This window comes from Mizuhopecten yessoensis, unplaced genomic scaffold, assembly GCF_002113885.1.
Source record: "Mizuhopecten yessoensis strain PY_sf001 unplaced genomic scaffold, ASM211388v2 scaffold1723, whole genome shotgun sequence".
Lineage (NCBI taxonomy): Eukaryota > Metazoa > Mollusca > Bivalvia > Pectinida > Pectinidae > Mizuhopecten > Mizuhopecten yessoensis.
In genome coordinates, this window is record NW_018404189.1 from 90,390 (window position 1) to 116,559 (window position 26,170).

A 26,170-nucleotide genomic window follows, 5' to 3' on the forward strand; every position below is an offset into this window, starting at 1 on the left:
GTTACCCTCAGGCCTTTGTAACAAACCTAGATGACCCTCAGGCCTTAGTAACAAACCTAGATGACCCTCAGGCCTTAATAAGAAACCTTGGTTACCCTCAGGCCCTTAGGGTCACTCAGGTTTGTTATACTGACCTGAGGGTAACCCAGGCTACCAGGTTTGTCTGATAAAGGTAATAGAGAACATACCGTACTAGTCATTGAAACATCACATATAAACACACTTTTCCACAAGCCATACTAACCAACATGAAGAAAATGTTTAGAAATATCAATTATACCATACTGACATCAAAGACAAACACAAGTATATAGTAGCATTTATATTTATTTTGTCTCCATGCCAGTGAATACCAATGCAATTAAATAAAGATTAATACATGAATAATGATATATGGATGAGTGATGTAGTAGAACACCTTGTTACTTGTTCTATAAGCAGAGCTACGTTCCGACCCCTAAGAAGTATTAAAATGTACGACCTTATCCCTAATAGTAAGAAAATATTGGCTCTTACACATTTTTTTTACTAGTTACTTGTACGAGCTCACACTGACTCCCTGACCAAATCAAAATAATAAGTGAATGTGTCCCCATGCTGTTCATTTATTTCATACTGCCTGTATGTAGTACACATTACATTCCAAAACAAGAATGGGTAAAGCCTAAATGGCTAGACAAGGAATTATCACAAAACTTCAGTCTTCTTAAGTAATGACAGTAGTGCTAAAATTTCAATGTTTGATCTTAAATGACAATGATTTTGACTAGATGTTTTATGAACTTTTGATTTGTCTACTAGGATGTATGTACTTAAAACCCACTAAACTATTGCAATTTACATATAGTCCATCAATCTGGTAAAATGATAACAAGTATGAAGCTAAAAAAAAATTTTTTTTTGTAAACTTTCAGATATATTCAACACTCACTTGAACTATGACTTTTCCAGATGGATTTTCCCAAATCATCGGAATTATTTTATTACAAAAATCCCTGATTAGTAGATAAGTAACACAAAAGAAATCAGAGGAATTGCATTAGATCACATTGGAGTTATTGCGAGAAAGTTTATGAAAACAAAAATAAATGCATTTACACATATATACGATGGCATGAGAAACAAATATGTGTTAATTGTTAAAAACTGCGTATAAAATCAAGACTACATTACCACAGAAAACAACCATCAAACAAAGACAAAATAACAATAAGGCTTACACATTCTACATCGTTTACAGAGGACACTTACTAATAATACTTTGTTTTACAAATTAAGTATGAATATTACAATCATAAATAAAAATGGTGTACACAAAAGACTATGCAAATATAGAGATCCATGATAATTCATATGGTTGAATGTTACAGTGTAACGACACTATTGGACCCTATATCTTTGTATAAGTCAGGATATATAGACAGGTTTACCTGGCTGATTAGGCTTGAAGATAATACATATAGCTCTGGCATAAAAATATGTATATGCAGTATGACTTTTAAATAGGTTTAACAAATACATGATCAAAAACAAATGTAGATACTTGTATATTAAATAAAGTAGAATTTTTATCTTTAGAAAGTCACAGAATTCTCTGTTTGAAATGTTAAACAAGAAAGGATTTTAATCTTACAAACTTTTATTTCTTTCTAATTGATATCTATGATCAAGAGAGTTGTGATCTACCACTTGTCTGGCAGAAGTGTTTTTTAAATGTTAAATCAGTTGATAAATATATTTGGTCACTTTGATCAGATAAAATACTGACCTATGTTTCCTGGCAGTTTGAAGATTTGCATCCCATGACATTCTGATTCTCCATTAGACATTTATTCGATGAAATACAAAAATTGATTTTTAAATTTACATGTCACAAAGTTACCTTTCCTAACATTCTAAACACTTTACTGGTTGCCTTTACCAACATTCAGAACTAATTAAGAATTAAGTATTATGAAATGTTATTTGCATATCTGCTGTAAACAAAGCTGTGTGACATGTCAATTTACAAATATATCACACCACACAAATTACAGTGTGAACCAACTTGCTGATAAAATACCAATGTTAATCTCTTGACAATGTCAAAAATAATTGTGGTAAAAAGAACTTTAACAATTATTGTCTATCATGTTATTTAACAATTATTGTCTATCATGTTATTTAACAATTATTGTCTATCATGTTATTTAACAATTGTTAATTTCAAGTTTTAATGAAATACAAGCTTCAGCTTGTTATGCTTTAATTCTGAGATTTACAGAATTTAAACAACAATCACTCAATATGAAACCATCATCAGTCACCTTTGTAATATTAATACATGTAGTATGTGTTGATATACAGGATAGGATCCTGATGGGTTTTTCCACTGGTTATATCCAAATCATTATTTGGAAAGGACAATCTGACCAATGATAATGGAAAGTACAACGTAAGTTAAAGTAGTGCACCAATTTAATTCTGTCATGATGAGGAATTGATTTTGCATTCTAAAGAATTAAAAGGATATCCTGTAGCATGCTAAAAGTAAACATATGGTGTCAGTTTGACTGGATCAATGTCTTATAACAACATCCCTCTGGGCGTGATGAGTACATTAAAGTTCTCCTATTTTCCCATAAATAGAAAAATTGGCAAGAATATCTATGAAACGTTTGTGCCAAGCTGCTGCTAGAACACAAGGTTCCTAACATTTCTCTACATAATAGGAGTTTCCCAAAAAGCTAGTGTCATTTAACTAACAGGTTTGTTTTTCTATAAAGATTTTTGATTATTATTTAGAACTATGATAGAGTAGCACACATACCGGGTAGATGTAGGTTTTCTAAATGCACACACAGGTATACCTAAAGCAGCTATTTTGGCAAAATGGTGATTTTACATTGCAGTATAGAATCTCGGAAGCATTGATGAACTATTACTAGTACACACAGCAGAACTATTCAAAGATTAAGTTACAAAACTGCATAGAAAAACTTATTGTATAAAACAGTTAGCCTATGGGTCATCAACACAAAACATCACTATGTTCCAGTCTATACGGAGCAAACACATTACTAGAGAATGGTGCATCTAGGAAGCTTGGCGAATTTTATACCAACAAATATTTAATGTAAGCATCAATATGTATGCAGTGAATTGTAAATGTCACCTGTTTTACTGGGCAGGCACTAATCTTCTGACAATACCATGGTCCCTGCACTGAAGTGTGATACTAATGCAGGCATCAACATCACAGACATTTTGTTAAATGTTAAAGCGTGTTAAAAAAGTGGAAATAGATGCTATCTTCAATGCCCTGCCCTTAGGAAAGCACAGACACAACATGTAAAGGCTGGCATCCAGGGAAAGCACAGACACAACATGTAAAGGCTGGCATCCAGGGAAAGCACAGACACAACATGTAAAGGCTGGCATCCAGGGAAAGCACAGACACAACATGTAAAGGCTGGCATCCAGGGAAAGCACAGACACAACATGTAAAGGCTGGCATCCAGGGAAAGCACAGACACAACATGTAAAGGCTGGCATCCAGGGAAAGCACAGACACAACATGTAAAGGCTGGCATCCAGGGAAAGCACAGACACAACATGTAAAGGCTGGCATCCAGGGAAAGCACAGACACAACATGTAAAGGCTGGCATCCAGGGAAAGCACAGACACAACATGTGAAGGCTGGCATCCAGGGAAAACACTGACTTTACATTCAATGCTGGCACCTAAGGCAAACACAGCCATTGTATTCCATATCAGGTTCCTGAGGCAAACACTGGTATCACATTCATTGCCTGATCCCCAAGCCAAACACAGCCAATGTCAGGTCCCTAGGGCAAATACAGACATCACATTCAATGCCTGGCCTCTACAGCAAACAGACATCACATTCAATACCTGGCCTCTACAGCAAACAGACCTTACATTCAATGCCAGGCCCCTACAGCAAACAGACCTTACATTCAATGCCAGGCCCCTACAGCAAACAGACATCACATTTAATGCCTGGTCTCTAAGGCATGGTAATACACTACATTCAGTGCCTGATAACTAAACAAATCACATACAATGCCTGGCCCAAAGGGCAAGCACAGACACAACATTGAATACTTGACCTCTACGGCAAGCACAATCATTACATACAATGCCTCGCCCTTGGGACGTACACAGACAATGCCTTCAATGCCTGGTCCTGCAGGGAGGAAGAGTGTCTGGTGGTATTAGGGCGGTTACTTTCTCTCTGTGACAGCAGTAGATTAAAACACGAAAAATGATCTGACAATCGATCATATAAAAGTTGACAAATTGTTTTACACAATACATAAACAATGAGTCTATTATAATAATGTACAGCTAAATAATGCTCAAGTCCACTTGAAAATTGAAAGGTCAAAGGTGACTTAACCCTCGGGGCATAAGCTGCCAAATCAACCAGGCAACCAATCAGAGGTACCAAAGCAAACCTCCTTAAAACCAGTTATTTTGTTTCTAATGAAATCCTTTGACATGTGACCAGGAAGTCTGTCGGGTCCTTTTGTGACCTTGTTAGGTGCAAAACTATGAGCAAGTCTTCTCCATTACCATCAATCCTTGTGTTTGCCATTATTCTGTAAAGTCCATTTTTCTCTAAGGAACGGCTAACTTGTATATTGTCTCAATACACTAAACACTTGAATCCTGATCGCCTGTGCAGTATTTAAACTTTCTTGTCACCAAATTGGTCAGATGTTATTGGTCCAAATTGTACCGTCTGAGTAAAAACAAGGAATCTCCAATTTTACTTCCTTCCTCTTAGAATAACCTCTTTTTGTCTTTTTTCACTGATCTGAAAAAGAAATAACAATGCATTACTAACATATTCAATATATGATTTACTTACATATCCCTGACAATCCCTTACCTATATATTCTCTGACGACCCCCTACTTACATATTCCTGACAATCCCTTCACCTATATATTCTCTGACGATCCCCCTACTTACATATTCCTGACAATTCCTTCACCTATATATTCTCTGACGACCCCCCTACTTACATATTCCTGACAATCCCTTCACCTATATATTCTCTGACGACCCCCCTACTTACATATTCTTAGACGATCCCTTTACTTACATATTCTCTGATGATCTCTTTACTTACATATTCTCTGATGATCTCTATACTTATATATTCACAAATGATCTCTACACTTACATCTCTATACTTATATATATTCACAAATGATTTCTACACTTACATCTCTATACTTATATATATTCTCTGATGATCTCTATACTTATATATTCACAAATGATCTCTACACTTACATCTCTATCCTTATATATTCACAGATGATCTCTATACTTACATCTCTATACTTATATATTCACAGATGATCTCTAAACTTACATCTCTATACATATATATTCACAAATGATCTCTACACTTACATCTCTATTCTTATATATTCACAAATGATCTCTACACTTACATCTCTATCCTTATATATTCACAGATGATCTCTATACTTATATATTCTCTGATTATCTCTATACTTATATATTCACAGATGATCTCTAAACTTACATCTCTATACATATATATATTCATAGATGATCTCTACACTTACATCTCTATACGTATATATTCACAGATGATCTCTACACTTACATCTCTATACATATATATATTCATAGATGATCTCTACACTTACATCTCTATACGTATATATTCACAGATGATCTCTAAACTTACATCTCTATACATATATATTCACAAATGATCTCTACACTTACATCTCTATACTTATATATATTCTCTGATGATCTCTATACTTATATATTCACAAATGATCTCTACACTTACATCTCTATCCTTATATATTCACAGATGATCTCTATACTTATATATCCTCTGATGATCTCTATACTTATATATTCACAGATGATCTCTATACTTATATATTCTCTGATTATCTCTATACTTATATATTCACAGATGATCTCTACACTTACATCTCTATACGTATATATTCACAGATGATCTCTAAACTTACATCTCTATACATATATATATTCACAGATGATCTCTACACTTACATCTCTATACATATATATATTCACAGATGATCTCTATACTTACATCTCTATACTTATATATATTCACAAATGATTTCTACACTTACATCTCTATACTTATATATTCACAGATGATCTCTATAATTACATCTCTATACCTATATATTCACAGATTATCTCTATACTTATATATATTCACAAATGATCTCTACACTTACATCTCTATACATATATATATTCACAGATGATCTCTATAATTACATCTCTATACCTATATATTCACAGATTATCTCTATACTTATATATTCTCTGATGATCTCTACACTTACATCTCTATACTTATATATTCTCTGATGATCTCTACACTTACATCTCTATACTTATATATTCACAGATGATCTCTAAACTTACATCTCTATACATATATATATTCAGAGATGATCTCTACACTTACATCTCTATACTTATATATTCACAGATTATCTCTATACTTACATATTCTCTGATGATCTCTATACTTATATATATTCACAGATGATCTCTACACTTACATCTCTATACTTATATATTCTCTGATAATCTGTATACTTACATCTCTATACTTATATATTCACAGATGATCTCTATACTTACATCTCTATACTTACATATTTTCTGATGATCCCTATACTTACATATTCTCTGATGATCTCTATACTTACATCTCTATACTTATATATTACCAGATGATCTCTATACTTATATACTTTCTGATGATTTCTATACTTACATATTCTCTGATGATCCCTTGCCAGTAAGGCCTACAGAATCCTCCCAGGTGGTTTTTTCCTTCTCAAACTGCTTCCACCTGTCATCAAGTTCCTTCTGCTGTTGTTCTAAGGACTTCTTCATCTGTTCTGCCCGTCTTTGTAACTGCGACAGGTATGGATACAATTTTACAACTGGTCAAAATTATTACAAAGCTGAGCAATTGAAATTACTGCAACTTAACAAAATATCCATTTATTTAAGCAAGGGATTTAAATAAATTTGTTCTTACTTCAACATTTCATATAACATAGGTTCACCCTTATGAAGGAGCAAATTCATGGATGTACCTGAAGGGTTGTGTAATACAGTAGCAATACTCACATCTGCCTCAGAGTCTTTGAGCTTCTGTTTTTTCTCCTTGACTTTCATCTCAAATACCTGCTCCATTTCTGCCTCCATCTTCTTCATCTTGTTGTCATGTTCACGCTTCTCCTCTGCCATTTGTGACAATGGGTCTCTGTAACAAGGAGAAATGTATAAGGTAAACATTTAAACAGTAAATTAAATATCATTCAATAGTCTATTTAATAATTTTATTCTAGCAACGTATTTGTTTCGATCAACTTGATAAAATTGATATATTTCACACTACGGCAGATACCTAAAGCTATATCTGTCACTTTGTGTTTTATGTGTCGTTAACAGCTATGCTTATTTAAGGACGAGCCAAGTTCTGGTGGTAGAGAAAAACCACCGACCTTGGGGCCAGATCCTTATCACTACCCCACGCAGATCCTTATCACTACCCCACGAAGACCTCAAACCCGATCAGATGCCTTAACCGCTCGGTCACTGTGGCCCTGATATCTGTCACAGTGTTTAGATATCACTTTTATTATTATATGCATGAAAATTTCTAGCAATCACATTGGTCGGATCCTACACACCTGACCAGTCCTCAAAAACACATGTAAACTGGTTATCCGATGAATATCAATTTCTAAATATAGCCTATATGGAAATTCCCCGCAACCTGTCATAGCGCATGCGCAGTTGGAACGGAACGCGATCTGTCAGACGACAATAGAAGATGGCTGCTGGCGAACGTTTCCCCTCCGTTACATCAGAAAATTACCAAAACTATTTTGAGGATAAAGATGCAGTTAACATAAAAAAGGCCATTGAACACACAGTGCATGTCATCCATGCTTATCTTAAGAAAAAGAACCTAGATGTGCCTTCGCAAGCTTCAATGCCGAACTGTTGAATTCAAACCTGGTTAAATTTTACACGGAGGCTCGCGTACGAAATCAGAACCTTGAGTTTTGTTTTGTTTTATTTTATTGTTGAAGCATATATTAAAAACAGTTATGGGCTTTTGTGCTGGTAAATATGTTATGATATGAACCTGAAAAAGTGATATTGACCTCGGCTTCGCCTCGGTAAATATAAGTCTTTTAGGTTCATATCACATCATATTCACCAGCACAAAAGTCCATAATTGTACAATATTGACCAATCAAAAAGGAACTGTCGATTCACTGCATCCAAAGCTGCAGATGTTTTGGTTAGATGCACATGAATTGATGATAGAGTAAATAACTGTTTTGGTAAATCTTTGCTACAAACACTAAACTATTTACACAACATTATATTGACAACCAAATAATAGAAGAAAACAGTAGATTTGCTTTGAGTAGCCTATTCAAAATATATGGCATGTTGCATTGTCTTCAAGTGTGACATAATTATAATATAAACATGGCACCAAAGATTACCCTTATTGATTTCTTTTTACTTTTTTGATGCAGCTGTTTTGCCATACTTGTGAAATAAATATGGTGTTGAGTCTGACTAAATTTACTCACTTTGACATTGAGTCTGACCAAACTTACTGATGTTGATATTTTCTTTCTAGTAGGAGTCTGGAATGATTAACTCACATTGATATTGAGTCTGACTTTATTTACTCACTTTGACATTGAGCCTGGCTTGATCTGTTTACTGTCTCCAGTAGAGGGTGCTAATTTGCTGTATCGGTAATTTTCATAATGGACATTATTCGTAACATCCTTCAAGTCTTGCATGTGTGTTCTGAAAAGAGATATGTTTTATTTGTCTGATCAGAATAAGTCATGTCAATTTTTACAAACATGTCACATTTTAACAAACGTATTAAAGTTTTCATGAAAAACCAATCAAGAACATAAATAATAAATGTATGGAAAAAAGTTATAGACTAAGTGATATTGTGCTAGAGACCATATTTGAGTAAAACAAGAATTATGTCAGTGTGACATTACAGCCGCTCACCACTTTAAATTTAATTGGTTCAGTAACACGTTGAGCATCAATATTTACTATAATACCTCAGGTGTGTGTTCTGTATTCTGCTAATTGAAAATCAGGTGTGACATGTGATGATGTTGCCTTTGGAATTTCCCAAATCAATCACCTCTTAAATGATGCCTTTAAAACATTTCTCCCTCTCCTCTTTTTTCACCTTCTTTAAGTGTGACGCATTGTTGTAATTTCATTAAATAGCATCCTCCAATGATGTGACATGAGCATTTACGTGCAGAATGGCCATCGTTGAATGGATAATAAAGAATAGGTGCTTTTTGTGCTTGTTAAATGAAGGATAATTAACAGTAGTGGGAAAGCATGCATGGAGAAAAGAGACATTGTTCTCCTTTTATCTTTATTTATTTTTTATTCATATTAATAATAATTATTAATATATGTAGTGACTTTATTTAGTGTCATTGAATATACAAAATCTCACAAAATCTCACAAATGTTCTTGGAATATATTGGAATTATATTTCTCAATGGGACTTTACAAACGTAAGAGTTATTTCCCTTACACCAGATTGGATAATATTTTGACACGGCGCAAATTCTTGTCAAACAGCAGCGGCAGTTGTGTCATGTTCTTAAATTGTTACATTTTCATAAATAAATACAGCAGAAATAGCATGCTGTGTTACAGAAATGTTTGATAAGCATACACAGTTCACATATCGTCTCGTCTCAGAGCCATTACTGTTATCAACCTAAGCACGATATGTCATATTACGTTCCCGTTTGAAACATCAAAATAGAGGTTATACTTCATCACTTATATGGTTTTAAAGTATATATATTTACTTCTTCCTTCTACCGACAGCGTCAATGCTTGACAGTCTTCACGTGTGCTCTCTTGAATCATGTGTTTCACATGCGTAACACTCCTCAGACCTCAATCTGAGTTGCTAAAACGCTCAAACCTAGTACACGAATTTCACCACCACAACACTCGTAGAATGCACCGGAGATAAACATTTTGTTTTCAGCAATTATTCAAAGTATGGATTATTATTTGGAGAAGAGTATCAGAGGACTTTATGTAACCCACAGGTGAGTGTCAGAGATTCTACTTTCTATTTACGATAACAAAACTATATAGCGGAAGCATGCAAGACTGAATTATGCGCACGCATCCCGAACGGAAGTGGGTCCGTCATTCGTTCTCTGGACAGAATTAATAAGCCGTTCGGCTATCGCCAAGAGCGGCTTAAAAACAGTTATACATTCTTACCTGATGAGCATATTTCGGAGGGCTATGAAATCATTGTGCTCCAAGTTTTCGACTGAAATCAGAAAATGAATTGTCTATCACATCAACTATTATAAATCATACAAAACAGATGAAAATTATTTGTCAAGTGTTATTGATAAAACGAGCAAAGACTTGCACTGTTTCTGATACGTGATAACACACTTGGAACCAGTTTAGGCAGAACTACAAATATCCTAGGTGTATGAGCACACTCACCCTCGACAAGGCCCCAGGGGTACTGTCTGCCCCGCACTCTCTTTCCTCCAGCCTCTATTACTCTGTTGCTCCCCACCACAGCAAATGGTACTCTGTCCTGTTATACACAAAGTTACACAAGGAATATCAACAGAAGGACTAAAACTGAATTCAATTGACAAGGTTACACTATTATACAATCCATTTAAGTAGACCTGGTTGATGGACTGTTCCCCACAAAACTCATATATGTCTGTAAAATGTTGATAATATAAATATTTATGCCTATTGGTCAGTTATGTCTAATGTCTGTTACACTGTATATATGATCCATCATTAAAACAATTTATCACCTTAAATACGAAAACAAAAAATAAACTTTAAAACAGCTATGAAACAATTTTTTCCAACTTATAATAAATCATCCTTGTTGGCTTGGATGGAAGCACACAGAGAGTCATAATGTGGAAGGAAACTGGAGTATCTGGAGAAAACCATGTGGTCGCGCAGGTGACCAAATACCTCTTCACCTCTGTGAGGGGAATTGAACCCCGGCTTCTTCATAAAAGGCAAGTGTGCTATCCACTGCACCATCTGACCACACACTCCAATAGGACACAAATGACCTACCCTTAATTTCTTCTGTATTTTACTGTCCTCATCATCATCACATTCTGGAAACTCATATATCCTGATCTTATGGCGGGCAATTTCATTTAAAATCTGTCAACAGAAAGTCATTTGTGAGATTTACAGTTGTTCTAGCGATATCATCACGTAAACGCTACACCTATTATCATGTAACACCATGTGAATACAACCAATCATTAGCACATTTTCTTTTCCTGTCCTCATGTGACCGTCGTGGCTGTTGAGGACATTAAACACCAAAAACTTCTTTTTTCATTTCCTCGAAATATTTCCACCAGGTTGGTAAGTATATATTGTATAAAAGGTTCATATACCACCACCAGTAAAAGGTTTGTGTCTGACATTTTGGTGAATTCAGTAAAATTTGTAATCTTGTCATCCACATCATCATCAGACAAAATGTTGAAGGCGACACTTTGTCTGATGAAGATGACAGTACCCATTGTACTAAAACCAAAACATCAAACGTAAACATTTCACGGATTGTATGTATACCATAACAATATCATATCAGCATGCTGCCAACTCCTTATATCCTGGATATAGTTAAGTCTGTCAGATTTGTTTGTGTGGAAACTCAATCTGGAGTTCAGATTTTTTCGCATTCCTTTACTTGACACAGACACTTGAACAAGGAATTAATTTCCTCTATAGAATTTAACACTCTGTTAATTTACTTTGATTAAAAAGGAAAAATATCGAAATTTTCGGTGACTTACAGTCTTCTTGAACTCTCTACATTCGTCTGGTGTGAGTGTGTCGGCCTTGGCGATCAGAGGGATGATGTTCACTTTGTCATGAAGTCTTTTCATAAATTCTACATCTAATGGTTTTAACCTGTAAACGAGGAGAATAAAGACTAAGGTGACAGAAGATACAACTAACAGACAACTTCATTACACGTATCATTTACCATCATTTATTCACAAACACTCAATGTACTGTATTTTTTAGGTAAAACTTTCATGCTATCACACGTTTACCTCAATGACTGTGTTTTTATTTCAAGCCTCATACGTTCATAGATTTGATTTGACTATGTTTTCATATTTTCAAATAATTTCATCACGGAGGACAGAAGCCCATGAAGGACCTACCCGTGCCCTGTCGGGGCGATGAAGTACAGACACGTGTGCACTCTGTAATCAGGCATTGTGATCCTACTGACTCGGGACTCAGAATTGAGGTAATCATCATATTTGCTATCGATGAAGTCAATGACCGGCTGCCAACTGTAACAGAAAAATGTTTCATCACAATAAAATCATAATTGTTGCCACTTGTTGATCTAATTATTGATTAATGTTGATGTGGAGGGGATTTTTCATCTTTTTTTTCATCATATTAGGAAATATGTGCTTAACTTGCATAGATATTTAAGCTGAACTGTTTTCACCAAGTTTGACTCATGTGTTGTATCTATTCTTAATATTGTACCCTTTTGAGAGGGTCAGGTTACACTCAAATGATCTTAAAAATCTTTCATTACCGTCTGAAATATATCTACAATGTCGGTCTCAAAGCTGAGCTCAAAGGTAATCTGCCAAAAACCTTACATAGAGGCATATACTCAAAACTTAGCTCCAAACTAACTCAGAAGTGTTGGTAATGCTGTGGCCAAGTCTAGCTTGGAGATCTTCTAGGGGACATAACTCTATCAACTCTAGTCAAATGTACACAGAAAAAGTTGTGTAGGTCGACATTCCAAAAGTTACAACTGTAACAGATGTGAGATGTAAATGGGAATATACCCTACCAGGACCTGGGTTTGATCTGTGGTATTATCAGCCAGTCTCTGTTATAGAGGTGACTCAAGTGGGGTCAAGTGTTAAATAAACCACTTCAGCCAGCTCACCTCCAGTAACCCCCCCAAATCAAACATTGTGGAGGGTGTGCGGGCGTGACCTGTAACACAATACCACAGAACAGCCACTGTGTATTCACCACCACCGCTGACAAGGACAAACTACAACTAGTAGTAGCACATATTTCTAACATGACGCTTTGTTTGTTTTTTGACCTGATATACGTCAAACAATACCTTGTGAACCCTTGTCCTCAGTGATACACATAATGAATCTGTGTATCCGGTCCAAATACAAAGTGTCAGAATATCCTCCGCTCATCTTGATTTTATTTCCAATTTACTTTCATATTACAGTTCAACTCATTCTCGTTTTAATTCCATCTCCGATTTCCCTTTTTCACCAAGGAATTTGATGAAGGAATAAAACAGATACCAGTATTTAGATACAGTGACTACCAGTATTTAGATAGAGTGACTAAAACTGTCAGGATATAGGATGTATACGACAAGTATCTATAAGGTTGGAGTAAATATCACATAAACCCTATCATCAGATGTAACACAAGAATGTGTAGAGTTGAGTTATCAAGGCCTGGTTACTTCTACAAGAGAAATAGCTGGTCTTTATCTGCCTGGCTGACATACGATAGGGCCCACTTCCTCCTAATGAGGTGTTTGTGTGTCTGAGGGGTCGGTGACCTGGACAACACATAAACAGGTCTTTCTCTGTGTCAGTGTCAGCTAGTGGGGGTTCCAGCTGGGCACCGATACTCACATGTTACTGTTAATATGACTTGCATTAAACAGTCCACATGGTTTATTTATGTTTTCTTTAAAGAGTGTGTTGATTTCTGAACATCTATAAATGAAGGTGTCGTTAAACATCCCAAAGAGGTAGAATCGGATAAAACTGACGACTTGAGCAGGAAACTGATTTTGTCACATTGACGTTAACTTGAAAGTAAACAATCTACCTCTAACCAAACTGATACAACACAGCAGTATGTGCAATTCTATACTCTTCTTTGACCTTTTAACTGACATTCCATTTTCTTTCTTTCTTTGATGTCTCTTTTGAAAACAGATCAAAATTTCAGATTAAGCACCCTTTCTATCAGAAGTGTCAGTGACAGCAAATTTAGTGACACAAATGTATTTAACCCCCATTTATACAGTACACACAGATGTTTAAATTGATAAAATCTCACACACACTTCCTCTAAGTGTTAGTTGACATATCTAAGTACATGAAACGTCCTACTGACATCACTGCTATACTCTTGTAAACGCGATCTCAATCATATTTTGTTGCAACATACCTTTTGTGGCTGAGATTCAATGTATTTTAAGACATTCCATACAAATATAAAATCTTTGGTGAATATTTGTTGTGATTAACCATCCAATAGATTCAGGATCCTAACTTACCAGTTATTGTTGTCTACCGCGTCCCCAAAACCTGGTGTCTACAATGGTGAGATGTAACCGTATTTCCCCATGATCCTAACTTACCAGTTATTGTTGTCTACCGCGTCCCCAACACCTGGTGTCTACAATGGTGAGATGTAACCGTGTATCCCCATGATCCTAACTTACCAGTTATTGTTGTCTACCGCGTCCCCAACACCTGGTGTCTACAATGGTGAGATGTAACCATATTTCCCCATGATCCTAACTTACCAGTTACTGTTGTCTACCGCGTCCCCAACACCTGGTGTCTACAATGGTGAGATGTAACCATATTTCCCCATGATCCTAACTTACCAGTTACTGTTGTCTACCGCGTCCCCAACACCTGGTGTCTACAATGGTGAGATGTAACCATATTTCCCCATGATCCTAACTTACCAGTTACTGTTGTCTACCGCGTCCCCAACACCTGGTGTCTACAATGGTGAGATGTAACCATATTTCCCCATGATCCTAACTTACCAGTTACTGTTGTCTACCGCGTCCCCAACACCTGGTGTCTACAATGGTGAGATGTAACCATATTTCCCCATGATCCTAACTTACCAGTTACTGTTGTCTACCGCGTCCCCAACACCTGGTGTCTACAATGGTGAGATGTAACCATATTTCCCCATGATCCTAACTTACCAGTTACTGTTGTCTACCGCGTCCCCAACACCTGGTGTCTACAATGGTGAGATGTAACCATATTTCCCCATGATCCTAACTTACCAGTTACTGTTGTCTACCGCGTCCCCAACACCTGGTGTCTACAATGGTGAGATGTAACCATATTTCCCCATGATCCTAACTTACCAGTTACTGTTGTCTACCGCGTCCCCAACACCTGGTGTCTACAATGGTGAGATGTAACCATATTTCCCCATGATCCTAACTTACCAGTTACTGTTGTCTACCGCGTCCCCAACACCTGGTGTCTACAATGGTGAGATGTAACCATATTTCCCCATGATCCTAACTTACCAGTTACTGTTGTCTACCGCGTCCCCAACACCTGGTGTCTACAATGGTGAGATGTAACCATATTTCCCCATGATCCTAACTTACCAGTTACTGTTGTCTACCGCGTCCCCAACACCTGGTGTCTACAATGGTGAGATGTAACCATATTTCCCCATGATCCTAACTTACCAGTTACTGTTGTCTACCGCGTCCCCAACACCTGGTGTCTACAATGGTGAGATGTAACCATATTTCCCCATGATCCTAACTTACCAGTTACTGTTGTCTACCGCGTCCCCAACACCTGGTGTCTACAATGGTGAGATGTAACCATATTTCCCCATGATCCTAACTTACCAGTTACTGTTGTCTACCGCGTCCCCAACACCTGGTGTCTACAATGGTGAGATGTAACCATATTTCCCCATGATCCTAACTTACCAGTTACTGTTGTCTACCGCGTCCCCAACACCTGGTGTCTACAATGGTGAGATGTAACCATATTTCCCCATGATCCTAACTTACCAGTTACTGTTGTCTACCGCGTCCCCAACACCTGGTGTCTACAATGGTGAGATGTAACCATATTTCCCCATGATCCTAACTTACCAGTTACTGTTGTCTACCGCGTCCCCAACACCTGGTGTCTACAATGGTGAGATGTAACCATATTTCCCCATGATCCTAACTTACCAGTTACTGTTGTCTACCGCGTCCCCAACACCTGGTGTCTACAATGGTGAGATGTAACCATATTTCCCCATGATCCTAACTTACCAGTTACTGTTGTCTACCGCGTCCCCAACACCTGGTGTCTACAATGGTGAGATGTAACCATATTTCCCCATGATCCTAACTTACCAGTTACTGTTGTCTACCGCGTCCCCAACACCTGGTGTCTACAATGGTGAGATGTAACCATATTTCCCCATGATCCTAACTTACCAGTTACTGTTGTCTACCGCGTCCCCAACACCTGGTGTCTACAATGGTGAGATGTAACCGTATTTCCCCATGATCCTAACTTACCAGTTACTGTTGTCTACCGCGTCCCCAAAACCTGGTGTCTACAATAGTGAGATGTAACCATATTTCCCCATGATCCTAACTTACCAGTTACTGTTGTCTACCGCGTCCCCAACACCTGGTGTCTACAATGGTGAGATGTAACCATATTTCCCCATGATCCTAACTTACCAGATACTTTTGTCTACCACGTCCCCAACACCTGGTGTCTACAATGGTGAGATGTAACCATATTTCCCCAGGATCCTAACTTACCAGTTACTATTGTCTACCGCGTCTCCAAAACCTGGTGTGTCCACAACAGTTAGCTGTAACTGAACTCCGTTCTCCTTCAGTACTGTTTTTGTTGTCTCAACCTGCAAAATGTACATAATTATTATCTCAGGGGTTGATGTAGTATGACCTACAATCTTCTAATTTCATCTTTTCAACAGAAGTAATAGAAAATATGGTTTTACATAATATGTATTTAATGATGGTCCATTGCTCACTCATCAGTTTATTGGGAATTGGAAGGGAAATTATAATTTATTAAAGGAAGACCTTTTGTGAACGATTATGATCAGAATAAACAAACTTTGGTAATTTCTTTGGAAATAGGTGTAATGTTAAAGTATCTAGTTTAGTGTTGGGATTTGTAATGTGATTTTGCAAAGTAAAATCATATGTTGTCCATCAGAATCAATTATTATAGACTTTATCATCATTTTTTAATTTAAAACTCATCAGGAATTAGTTAAGAGTAAATCTATTGTGTTCCTCATAACCATAATTAATATTTTAGGTGGATGATAAGTAGAAATTTAAAGAAATTAATTTCATGGCTCCTGGATGATTGAAGTAATGGCTACTTCTGACCCTACCTTGACTGTTTTCTGTATCCGATGGGATGGCCCGGGATATTCTGCACAGTACAGGTCAGACAGGAACAAGGAGTTGATCAGGGTTGATTTTCCTAAGCCAGATTCACCTGAAAGAAAAGAATATCTGATCTTAAACCGAGTGATTCTATAACAGCTGGAGAGAGCTTTCAGAACAATGTAGTGTCGTTATTGTTTTATTTGAGGGTACACCTGCCTATTACAGATGTGTCATTATGCAGCTTAAATTATTTCTCTTGTTTCATTTTCAGTTTGAAAATACGTTGCTTTATTTCATACCCATATCTAATTTCTCAAACTCTTCTGTACGTATCTGTGAGGACATCGTCTTTCACCCAGCTTGTATCTTTTATGTTATTAACAGTAATTGTGCAACACTTGAATTCCTGATGACACTAAGTGTAATACACATCAATAACACCAGGCACAAGTGTAATACACATCAATAACACGAGGCACAAGTGTAATTCACATCAATAACACCAGGCACAAGTGATTGGCTGTGACATAATCTTTGCAATTCATTATCAATGTATTCAATCTAAAATGAACCCTTTGAAAATTTGAATGAATGAAAAAAAGAAACTTTGAAAATTTTAGAATTATAGCTATAGTATATAATATACAGTTAGTTCATAAATTATGCATGGTGAAGACATTGTACACTCTCACCAGCAAAACAGGGCACTAAATAAGGGAAGGGCAATTATTATGTGGAATATGGTATAAATGTAACATTACAGACAGCTCTGTGTTGGGACTTACATGTGTTCTAGCCTAACAGTTATATTGGGAATGTTGGAAGTCAAAAGAACATGTGAGGCATTATCACAGTACTGTATATCCCAGTCATAGAATCATATCCATAGAATACCATACAGAGACCACACTGCTATGATATCATCATCATTTCTTTATCTGAAAAATGTCTTCATGCACTAACAAGTCTGGCAATGTTCCAGTTGTACACTGTGTGTGAAATTGCAATAGCCTGGCAAAACATTCCCCAACAACAGACGTTTATGTGCAGAGAGGCTGGTAGCCATGGACAATGGTGATGGATGACATGGTGAAGAGTGCAGGGCATGGTGTCCCTGACAGGCAGTGTAAAGGGGGGTCTATACCTCAGCAATATATAACAAAGATCTGGGCATGGTGTCCCTGACAGCCAGTGTAAAGGGGGGTCTATACCTCAGCAATATATTACAAAGATCGGGGCATGGTGTCCCTGACAGGCAGTGTAAAGGGGGGCCTATACCTCAGCAATATATAACAAAGATCTGGGCATGGTGTCCCTGACAGGCAGTGTAAAGGGGGGTCTATACCTCAGCAATATATAACAAAGATCTGGGCATAGTGTTCCTGACAGGCAGTGTAAAGGGGGGTCTATACCTCAGCAATATATTACAAAGATCGGGGCATGGTGTCCCTGACAGGCAGTGTAAAGGGGGGTCTATACCTCAGCAATATATAACAAAGATCAGGGCATGGTGTCCCTGAGAGGCAGTGTAAAGGGGGGTCTATACCTCAGCAATATATAACAAAGATCAGGGCATGGTGTCCCACAAAGGCAATGTAAAGGGGATTTCTCCAACAACCACTATAGGTTTCCTCACTCCTGACTCATTTGATAAACCTGCTAGGAGTTGGTAAACACTTTTGGTTACCCAGTAGTGGGTAACACCTTGGATGTTATTATCTTTTTCAAGCTTCTAATTATGATGTCAAGGAACAATGCTTTGCAACTTCATCTTCCATTGTCTAGTCATAGTTCATGGCAACAGCTAATGGAAGTATTTGGTTTTCTAGATATAATACCTGAACGTTGTGGGAGAAAAGGGTACCAAAACTTGTGATGGTTGATTATCATGTTAATCTAACTCTTGTGTGCAAATTAAGTGGACAAAATGATCCCATTTCCAGTCTAACAAACTTAAAATCATCAGTAGACATGAGTTCATAGGCTTTCCTCCACTAAACAGAAATTAACAGATGCAATTTTTTGTACTAATCTATCACAGGGATGATGTCTGGTGTATCTCCAAGTGTCTGTAAAGGACCGCTGTCAGAGGGCACTACCATGGCCTTCAGAGTAGCTACTTATCAGGGTCTAGTCAGTGTGTACAGGCATGTTATAAAGTATAATGATATATAGTCCAGTAAGTCAGAAGTCCAAACACATGTATGACTATACTGATAGCAACACCTGTTCTCCTGGTCCGTACTTCCCTACTCATGTAGGGTGAAGGGACAAGTCCAGGAATAGGGTGAAACATGGAATGGACAGACAGTTTTAATAACATGGTTTCATTGTGCAAGATGGGTTCATTTTTAGATATATTCCAATTTTTATTTTAGAGTGGGTGATTATGGGGCATAGAATTATTGCTGGTACACAGCAATTAGTGCCAGTAAAGTATTGAGTGTGTTAGCGTAATTTATTCATAAATGTAAATGTCCTAAATTGTCAAATAGCACATAGTCCTAGAATACAATTTGTTACATTACATCTTTTATTGTATCTGAAAGGATCCTTCCTGACTTGTTAACAAACTGATTTACAACACAGGAAGTAACCAGCTATTTCTGTACATGTTAGATAGCAGGAAATCATAACTCTTCTACAAACCAGTCAACAGCTCCATCAACAAGCACCTGCTAAACTTGCTACCAATTACACTTTAAACCAGGTGATCAGTTACACTTTGTACAAGGCCGTTACCTTTTGATGCCTTTTTCAACACTTCACATGTATTTACAGCTACACAGCTCCAGTTAGTGTACAGCAGTTATAATACCTATCATTTAGGTGATGTACATATCTAATATCCAGTTGATATTTTAAACATAATGATTTATTTGTGATACAGGGTGCAGGTGACCATATGTTCCTGTATGCTCTATCTATGACACATACACGAAGAATTGCAAAAAGTCGCAGATTTAGTTCCAATCTATTTCAAGGGAATGATGTGGTGAACATTGACAGACAAGTGTACAGCCAAAATATGTCAATCATCTTTTAATAATGGAATAATATACTCCCTATAAAAGTTATTTCTGTAAAACAAGAGACCAGCAGATCCCACACTTACACAGAAGGGGCTAGCAGATATCAAGGTTTCATGATCACTGTTCTGACCACGATCTGGTAAACTTTTCTACACAATAATAAATAGCTTCAGCAATGTCCACTTATTAATGTTTTAAATCAACGCTATTTCAATTTTCAGGCCCACCATATCATTCAGTACAAACCTCTTACAATTTGATCACGTGAAGATGAGGACCACCAATAAGCGGTGTTAGCTGCAGTATTTTGTTGATGGTATAATCAATAGTGGTGACATATTACTGGCTGTTTTGAATAGTGACCAATTCTTACTTGCTGCTGCACTATAACACATGATTGTACAAAAAGTGAGGCGTTTCCCTCCTCACTGAAATGACTGTATGAAGCTTTGCAGTACTGTTAAACATCCTACTGAATACACATAGCTATAGCATCAACATTTAAAACTCCATTTTTTTCTTTTAAAAGACACATGTTGGTATTTTTATCATTCATTTTTTTATAGATTTCTGACTTTCCTCCATCTAATGGAGAGCTGCCTAAGAGAATTTAACTCCATCGTGAAAACTAGTACACATCTTTTCATCTTTTGGCCATAAAACAAGAATGATTTGTTAACTACTTGTCCTTTACAGAACATATTTTAAGTTCATCCAAATTAATAAACCAATTTCCTTCTGGTAGGTGGTTATAATTTGAAATTGGCAACACCCACATTTGTGTGTGTTCTTGTATGGTTTTTATCTGACTTACAACGTGCATGCCTTTAAACCATTGTGCACACTTCATGTTAGCAGATATGCACAATCTGGAGATAAATTTTCATACTGATTGTTAGGTTTGACAGTAATGTCAGGGTGGTAGGAGGCTGCAGGTCAAACAGGAGGTATTATGTCCTGATAAATGTATACGACACTGCTTATTTACTGTCACCATACAAAAGTACAGTGCAAACACAAGGTGCAGTCCTGCTAGACACCACTGATTTTTACTGTTTCCATGATAATATCAATTAAAGTGCTGGCCAAACATGAGGTATACTCTTGTTAATCACCCCAGACTTTTAACTGTCTCAACAACACCACGCTGTAAAAGTACACACGTAACACAATGAGTAATTTCCTGCTAAACACCACTGGTTTTTGACTGTCTCAACAATGCCACAGTACAGATGTGTAACTATGTAATCAAGGCTATGGGAGGTTTTTCGAAGGAGCTGTCTTGTCACGAACTAAATACTGGTCCTTCACTGTCAATTGGGTGTGTTTGCATGTGTGATGTATTCTGTTTTGTGATATAAAGGGGTTATATGGGTATTCTGTTTTGTGATATAAAGGGGTTATATGGGTATTCTGCTTTGTGATGTAAAGGGGTTATATGGGTATTCTGCTTTGTGATATAAAGGGGTTATATGGGTATTCTGTTCTGTGATGTAAAGGGTTTATATGGGTATTCTAATTTGTGATGTAAAGGGGTTATATGGGTATTCTGTTTTGTGATGTAAAGGGGTTATATGGGTATTCTGCTTTTGGTATGTAAAGGGGTTATATGGGTATTCTGCTTTGTGATGTAAAGGGGTTATATTGGTATTCTGTTTTGTGATAGGACTGTGATTCCAACTGCAATGCTGAAGGCAGTAAGGTTTACCACTAGGCCAAATCAGCCCACGTGATACCTATAGTCTTCATGTTACTGAGCAGTCAACAGTGATTAAATATATGACAATACTTCAAAAACTTCAAGAAGCCAAAAAGACAAGCCATAGGTGATTGAATCTTTGGCCTCTATACAGACTGTCTTTTACTCTGATCTAACTAGATTACAGGTGTACGAAAAGGCACATGGCAATCATGGTGCAGTTCATTGAAAGACCTGACAGAAGCAAAACAGTTTTTCAGGTGACACAAGTGTGACTGAACCTCTGATTACATGCTGGAACCAGCCATCACATTTTTTTCTATTTTTGTTTGTTCCACTTACAAGTTGTATAACAGATTGATCCAGAAGTTACCTGGCTATTTAACAAAGTGATACAAAAAACACGAAAGGTAAAAACCAGAAATAAAATACAACTTTGTGATCAGCATACATAAATCTCATGTTACAGTAGAAGAAAATTACCAGACGGGGAAATCTGATATAATGCACTGCTCAAGATTGCACTTGGATTAGATGTTTATGGGGCGATATGGTGTTAAACCTCCTCTCCCCACTGCATCATTTTATAACTCAACCCCAACACTTCCACCAACCCACTACTTGGGTTTCTGTTGGAATGTTCACATGAACTTTGAAATTTTTGGGGTGAGTCTACATCAAATGTTTATGCCCCGTCAACCTCCATCTGTGCCTATCCTCCTGACAAATGGTATGTTCGTAATAAAACCAACAATTTTTCACAAATGTTTTTATTCCAGATTAGTCAGCCAGACATGTTACATGCAAGGAAACACATTTTTCTTTATGCATTTAAATGAAAACATTTTTCAGTTGGCAAACTTGGTTAATTCTTTTTAAATTATGGTTTTTCTTTCTATTGAATAAATCACTTCTCTTCTGTCTGTGACTAATGATTATTTTTCCTGATACCCAATTTGTGAATGATGACATACCCAATCAGTGAATGATGACATATCCAATCAGTGAATGATGACATACCCAATCAGTGAATGATGACATTGCCAATCAGTGAATGATGACATACCCAATCAGTGAATGATGACATACCCAAATAGTGAATGACATACCCAATCAGGGAATGATGACATACCCAATCAGTGAATGATGACATACCCAATTAGTGAATGACATACCCAATCAGGGAATGATGACATACCCAAATAGTGAATGATGACATACCCAATTAGTGAATGATGACATACCCAATCAGTGAATGATGACTAACCCAAATAGTGAATGATGACATACCCAATCAGGGAATGATGACATACCCAATCAGTGAATGATGACATACCCAATCAGTGAATGATGACATACCCAATTAGTGAATGATGACATACCCAATGAGTGAATGATGACATACCCAATCAGTGAATGATGACTAACCCAAATAGTGAATGATGACATACCCAATCAGTGAATGATGACATCCCCAATCAGTGAATGATGACTAACCCAAATAGTGAATGATGACATACCCAATTAGTGAATGATGCCATACCCAATTAGTGAATGATGACATACCCAATCAGTGAATGATGACATACCCAATCAGGGAATGATGACATACCCAATCAGGGAATGATGACATACCCAAATAGTGAATGACATACCCAATCAGTGAATGATGACATACCCAATTAGTGAATGATGACATACCCAAATAGTGAATGATGACATACCCAATTAGTGAATGATGACATACCCAATGAGTGAATGATGACATACCCAATTAGTGAATGACATACCCAATCAGGGAATGATGACATACCCAATTAGTGAATGATGACATACCCAAATAGTGAATGACATACCCAATCAGTGAATGATGACATACCCAATCAGTCAATGATGACATCCTGTACAATCAGGTTAAAATCATGCCTATTTTGAGCATTAACTAACCTAGCAACACATTTCCATTTTGACTGATCTATTTGACACTGAACTTGATCAAATCCTCAATAAAGGTTGAACCAACCAGGACAGCTAAAGCAGTGATGTCAACCTCAATAAAGGTTGAACCAACCAGGACAGCTAAAGCAGGGATGTCAACCTCAATAAAGGTTGAACCAACCAGGACAGCTGAAGCAGTTATGTCAACCTCAATAAAGGTTGAACCAACCATGACAGCTAAAGCAGTGATGTCAACCTCAATAAAGGTTGAACGAACCAGGACAGCTAAAGCAGTGATGCCAACCTCAATAAAGGTTGACCCAACCAGGACAGCTGAAGCAGTAATGTCAACCTAACATAATACACAGCTCATTAAAACAAAACACAAGCGCTTTGACCTTGAAGGTCACACCAGGTCACACCCTGCTCTTGATGTACAATCACAAGGTGACTAATGAGGAAGAGAAACTAGATAGCAGGTCCTTCAAAACAATGGGCTAGGGTCTCATTTAGATACTTAGGATCAGGGATGCCTGCAGAGGGCAGCCAACCCCCCTCTCCCTCAACTCATGGGGCTTATATTCACATTTTTGTCCTGTATGATCACTGTGCAATGCAGTTTTTCTGTTATATTTGGCTTTAAACCATTGCAGTATTTCAGTCCAGCAAACATTTTCAGTAATATGTATATAGTATAGTATCACGGTCTCCTGGCTGTCATGTTGTGATGTATCAGGTTCATACACAAAATTACCCAGGTGTTCATAGAACAACACAGCAATCATGTAGAAAACAGTTATTTTTTATTACCAAATTATATATACAGCTTTACTTGTACACATATCCTACATTTAGATGTCAGCATTGATTGAAACACTAAACATGTGTCATTAGTTGTTTGTGTAGCAGTGATTCTGGCACTGAGACAGAGTTAATCACATGATATTCTATAATGATGATGACATTAATTATGTACAGTATAAATTAAGTCGGTTGACATATGATAGCAATCAGCTTACTTTACTGCAAGGACTGATGACATTTTGAATGCATCTAATGATGGCAAGGCTAACAGGCCAAGTGTAGCAAATTTTACTAAAATCGTAAATTTAAAAATCGACATACATGTTTTGCTATTCATATCTTGTTTGTGAAGCAGCCACATTCCCGAGAGATGTAAACAATGTGACAAACCTGACACTTAACAAGGAGAACCAGAAACAAGTCAGCTTATATACTGACACTGATAGACCAAGTTATATACCGACACTGATAGACCAAGTAATATACCGACACTGATAGACCAAGTTATATACTGACACTGATACAGATTTGTGCTGTTGTCAGACCTAGACCAAGTTATATACCGACACTGATAGACAAAGTAATATACCGACACTGATAGACAAAGTTATATACCGACACTGATACAGATGTGTGCTGTTGTCAGACCTAGACCAAGTTATATACCGACACTGATAGACAAAGTAATATACAGACACTGATAGACAAAGTTATATACCGACACTGATACAGATGTATGCTGTTGTCAGACCTAGACCAAGTTATATACCGACACTGATACAGATGTGTGTTGTTGTCAGACCTAGACCAAGTTATATACCGACACTGATACAGATGTGTGCTGTTGTCAGTCCTAGACCAAGTTATATACCGACACTGATAGACAAAGTAATATACAGACACTGATAGACAAAGTTATATACCGACACTGATACAGATGTATGCTGTTGTCAGACCTAGACCAAGTTATATACCGACACTGATAGACAAAGTAATATACCGACACTGATAGACCAAGTTATATACTGACACTGATACAGATTTGTGCTGTTGTCAGACCTAGACCAAGTTATATACCCACACTGATACAGATGTGTTCTGTTGTCAGACCTAGACCAAGTTATATACCGACACTGATACAGATGTGCGCTGTTGTCAGACCTAGACCAAGTTATATACCGACACTGATACAGATGTGGGCTGTTGTCAGACCTAGACCAAGTTATATACCGCCACTGATACAGATGTGTGCTGTTGTCAGACCTAGACCAAGTTATATACCGACATTGATACAGATGTGTGCTGTTGTCAGACAAGCTGTCAGACCTAGACA

General features: G+C 37.0%; 1 protein-coding gene across 4 annotated transcripts in view; it reads right to left on the minus strand.

The window, feature by feature from the left end:
* Window positions 1–309: 309 nt before the first annotated feature.
* LOC110467158 (septin-7-like) overlaps window positions 310–26,170 on the minus strand; it is a 74,363-nt gene continuing 48,502 nt past the window's right edge. For all 4 annotated transcript variants that reach the window (XM_021524143.1, XM_021524125.1, XM_021524134.1 and 1 more), the window contains exons 3-13: window positions 17,367–17,473; window positions 16,759–16,859; window positions 12,353–12,487; window positions 11,975–12,092; window positions 11,235–11,327; window positions 10,626–10,722; window positions 10,389–10,440; window positions 8,783–8,902; window positions 7,190–7,325; window positions 6,828–6,970; window positions 310–4,823 (exon numbers count right to left, since the gene is read on the minus strand). In XM_021524143.1, coding sequence (XP_021379818.1) covers window positions 4,790–4,823; window positions 6,828–6,970; window positions 7,190–7,325; window positions 8,783–8,902; window positions 10,389–10,440; window positions 10,626–10,722; window positions 11,235–11,327; window positions 11,975–12,092; window positions 12,353–12,487; window positions 16,759–16,859; window positions 17,367–17,473 — 1,136 coding nt within the window. In that variant the 3' untranslated portion in view covers window positions 310–4,789. The remainder of the gene's footprint in view (window positions 4,824–6,827; window positions 6,971–7,189; window positions 7,326–8,782; window positions 8,903–10,388; window positions 10,441–10,625; window positions 10,723–11,234; window positions 11,328–11,974; window positions 12,093–12,352; window positions 12,488–16,758; window positions 16,860–17,366; window positions 17,474–26,170) is intronic.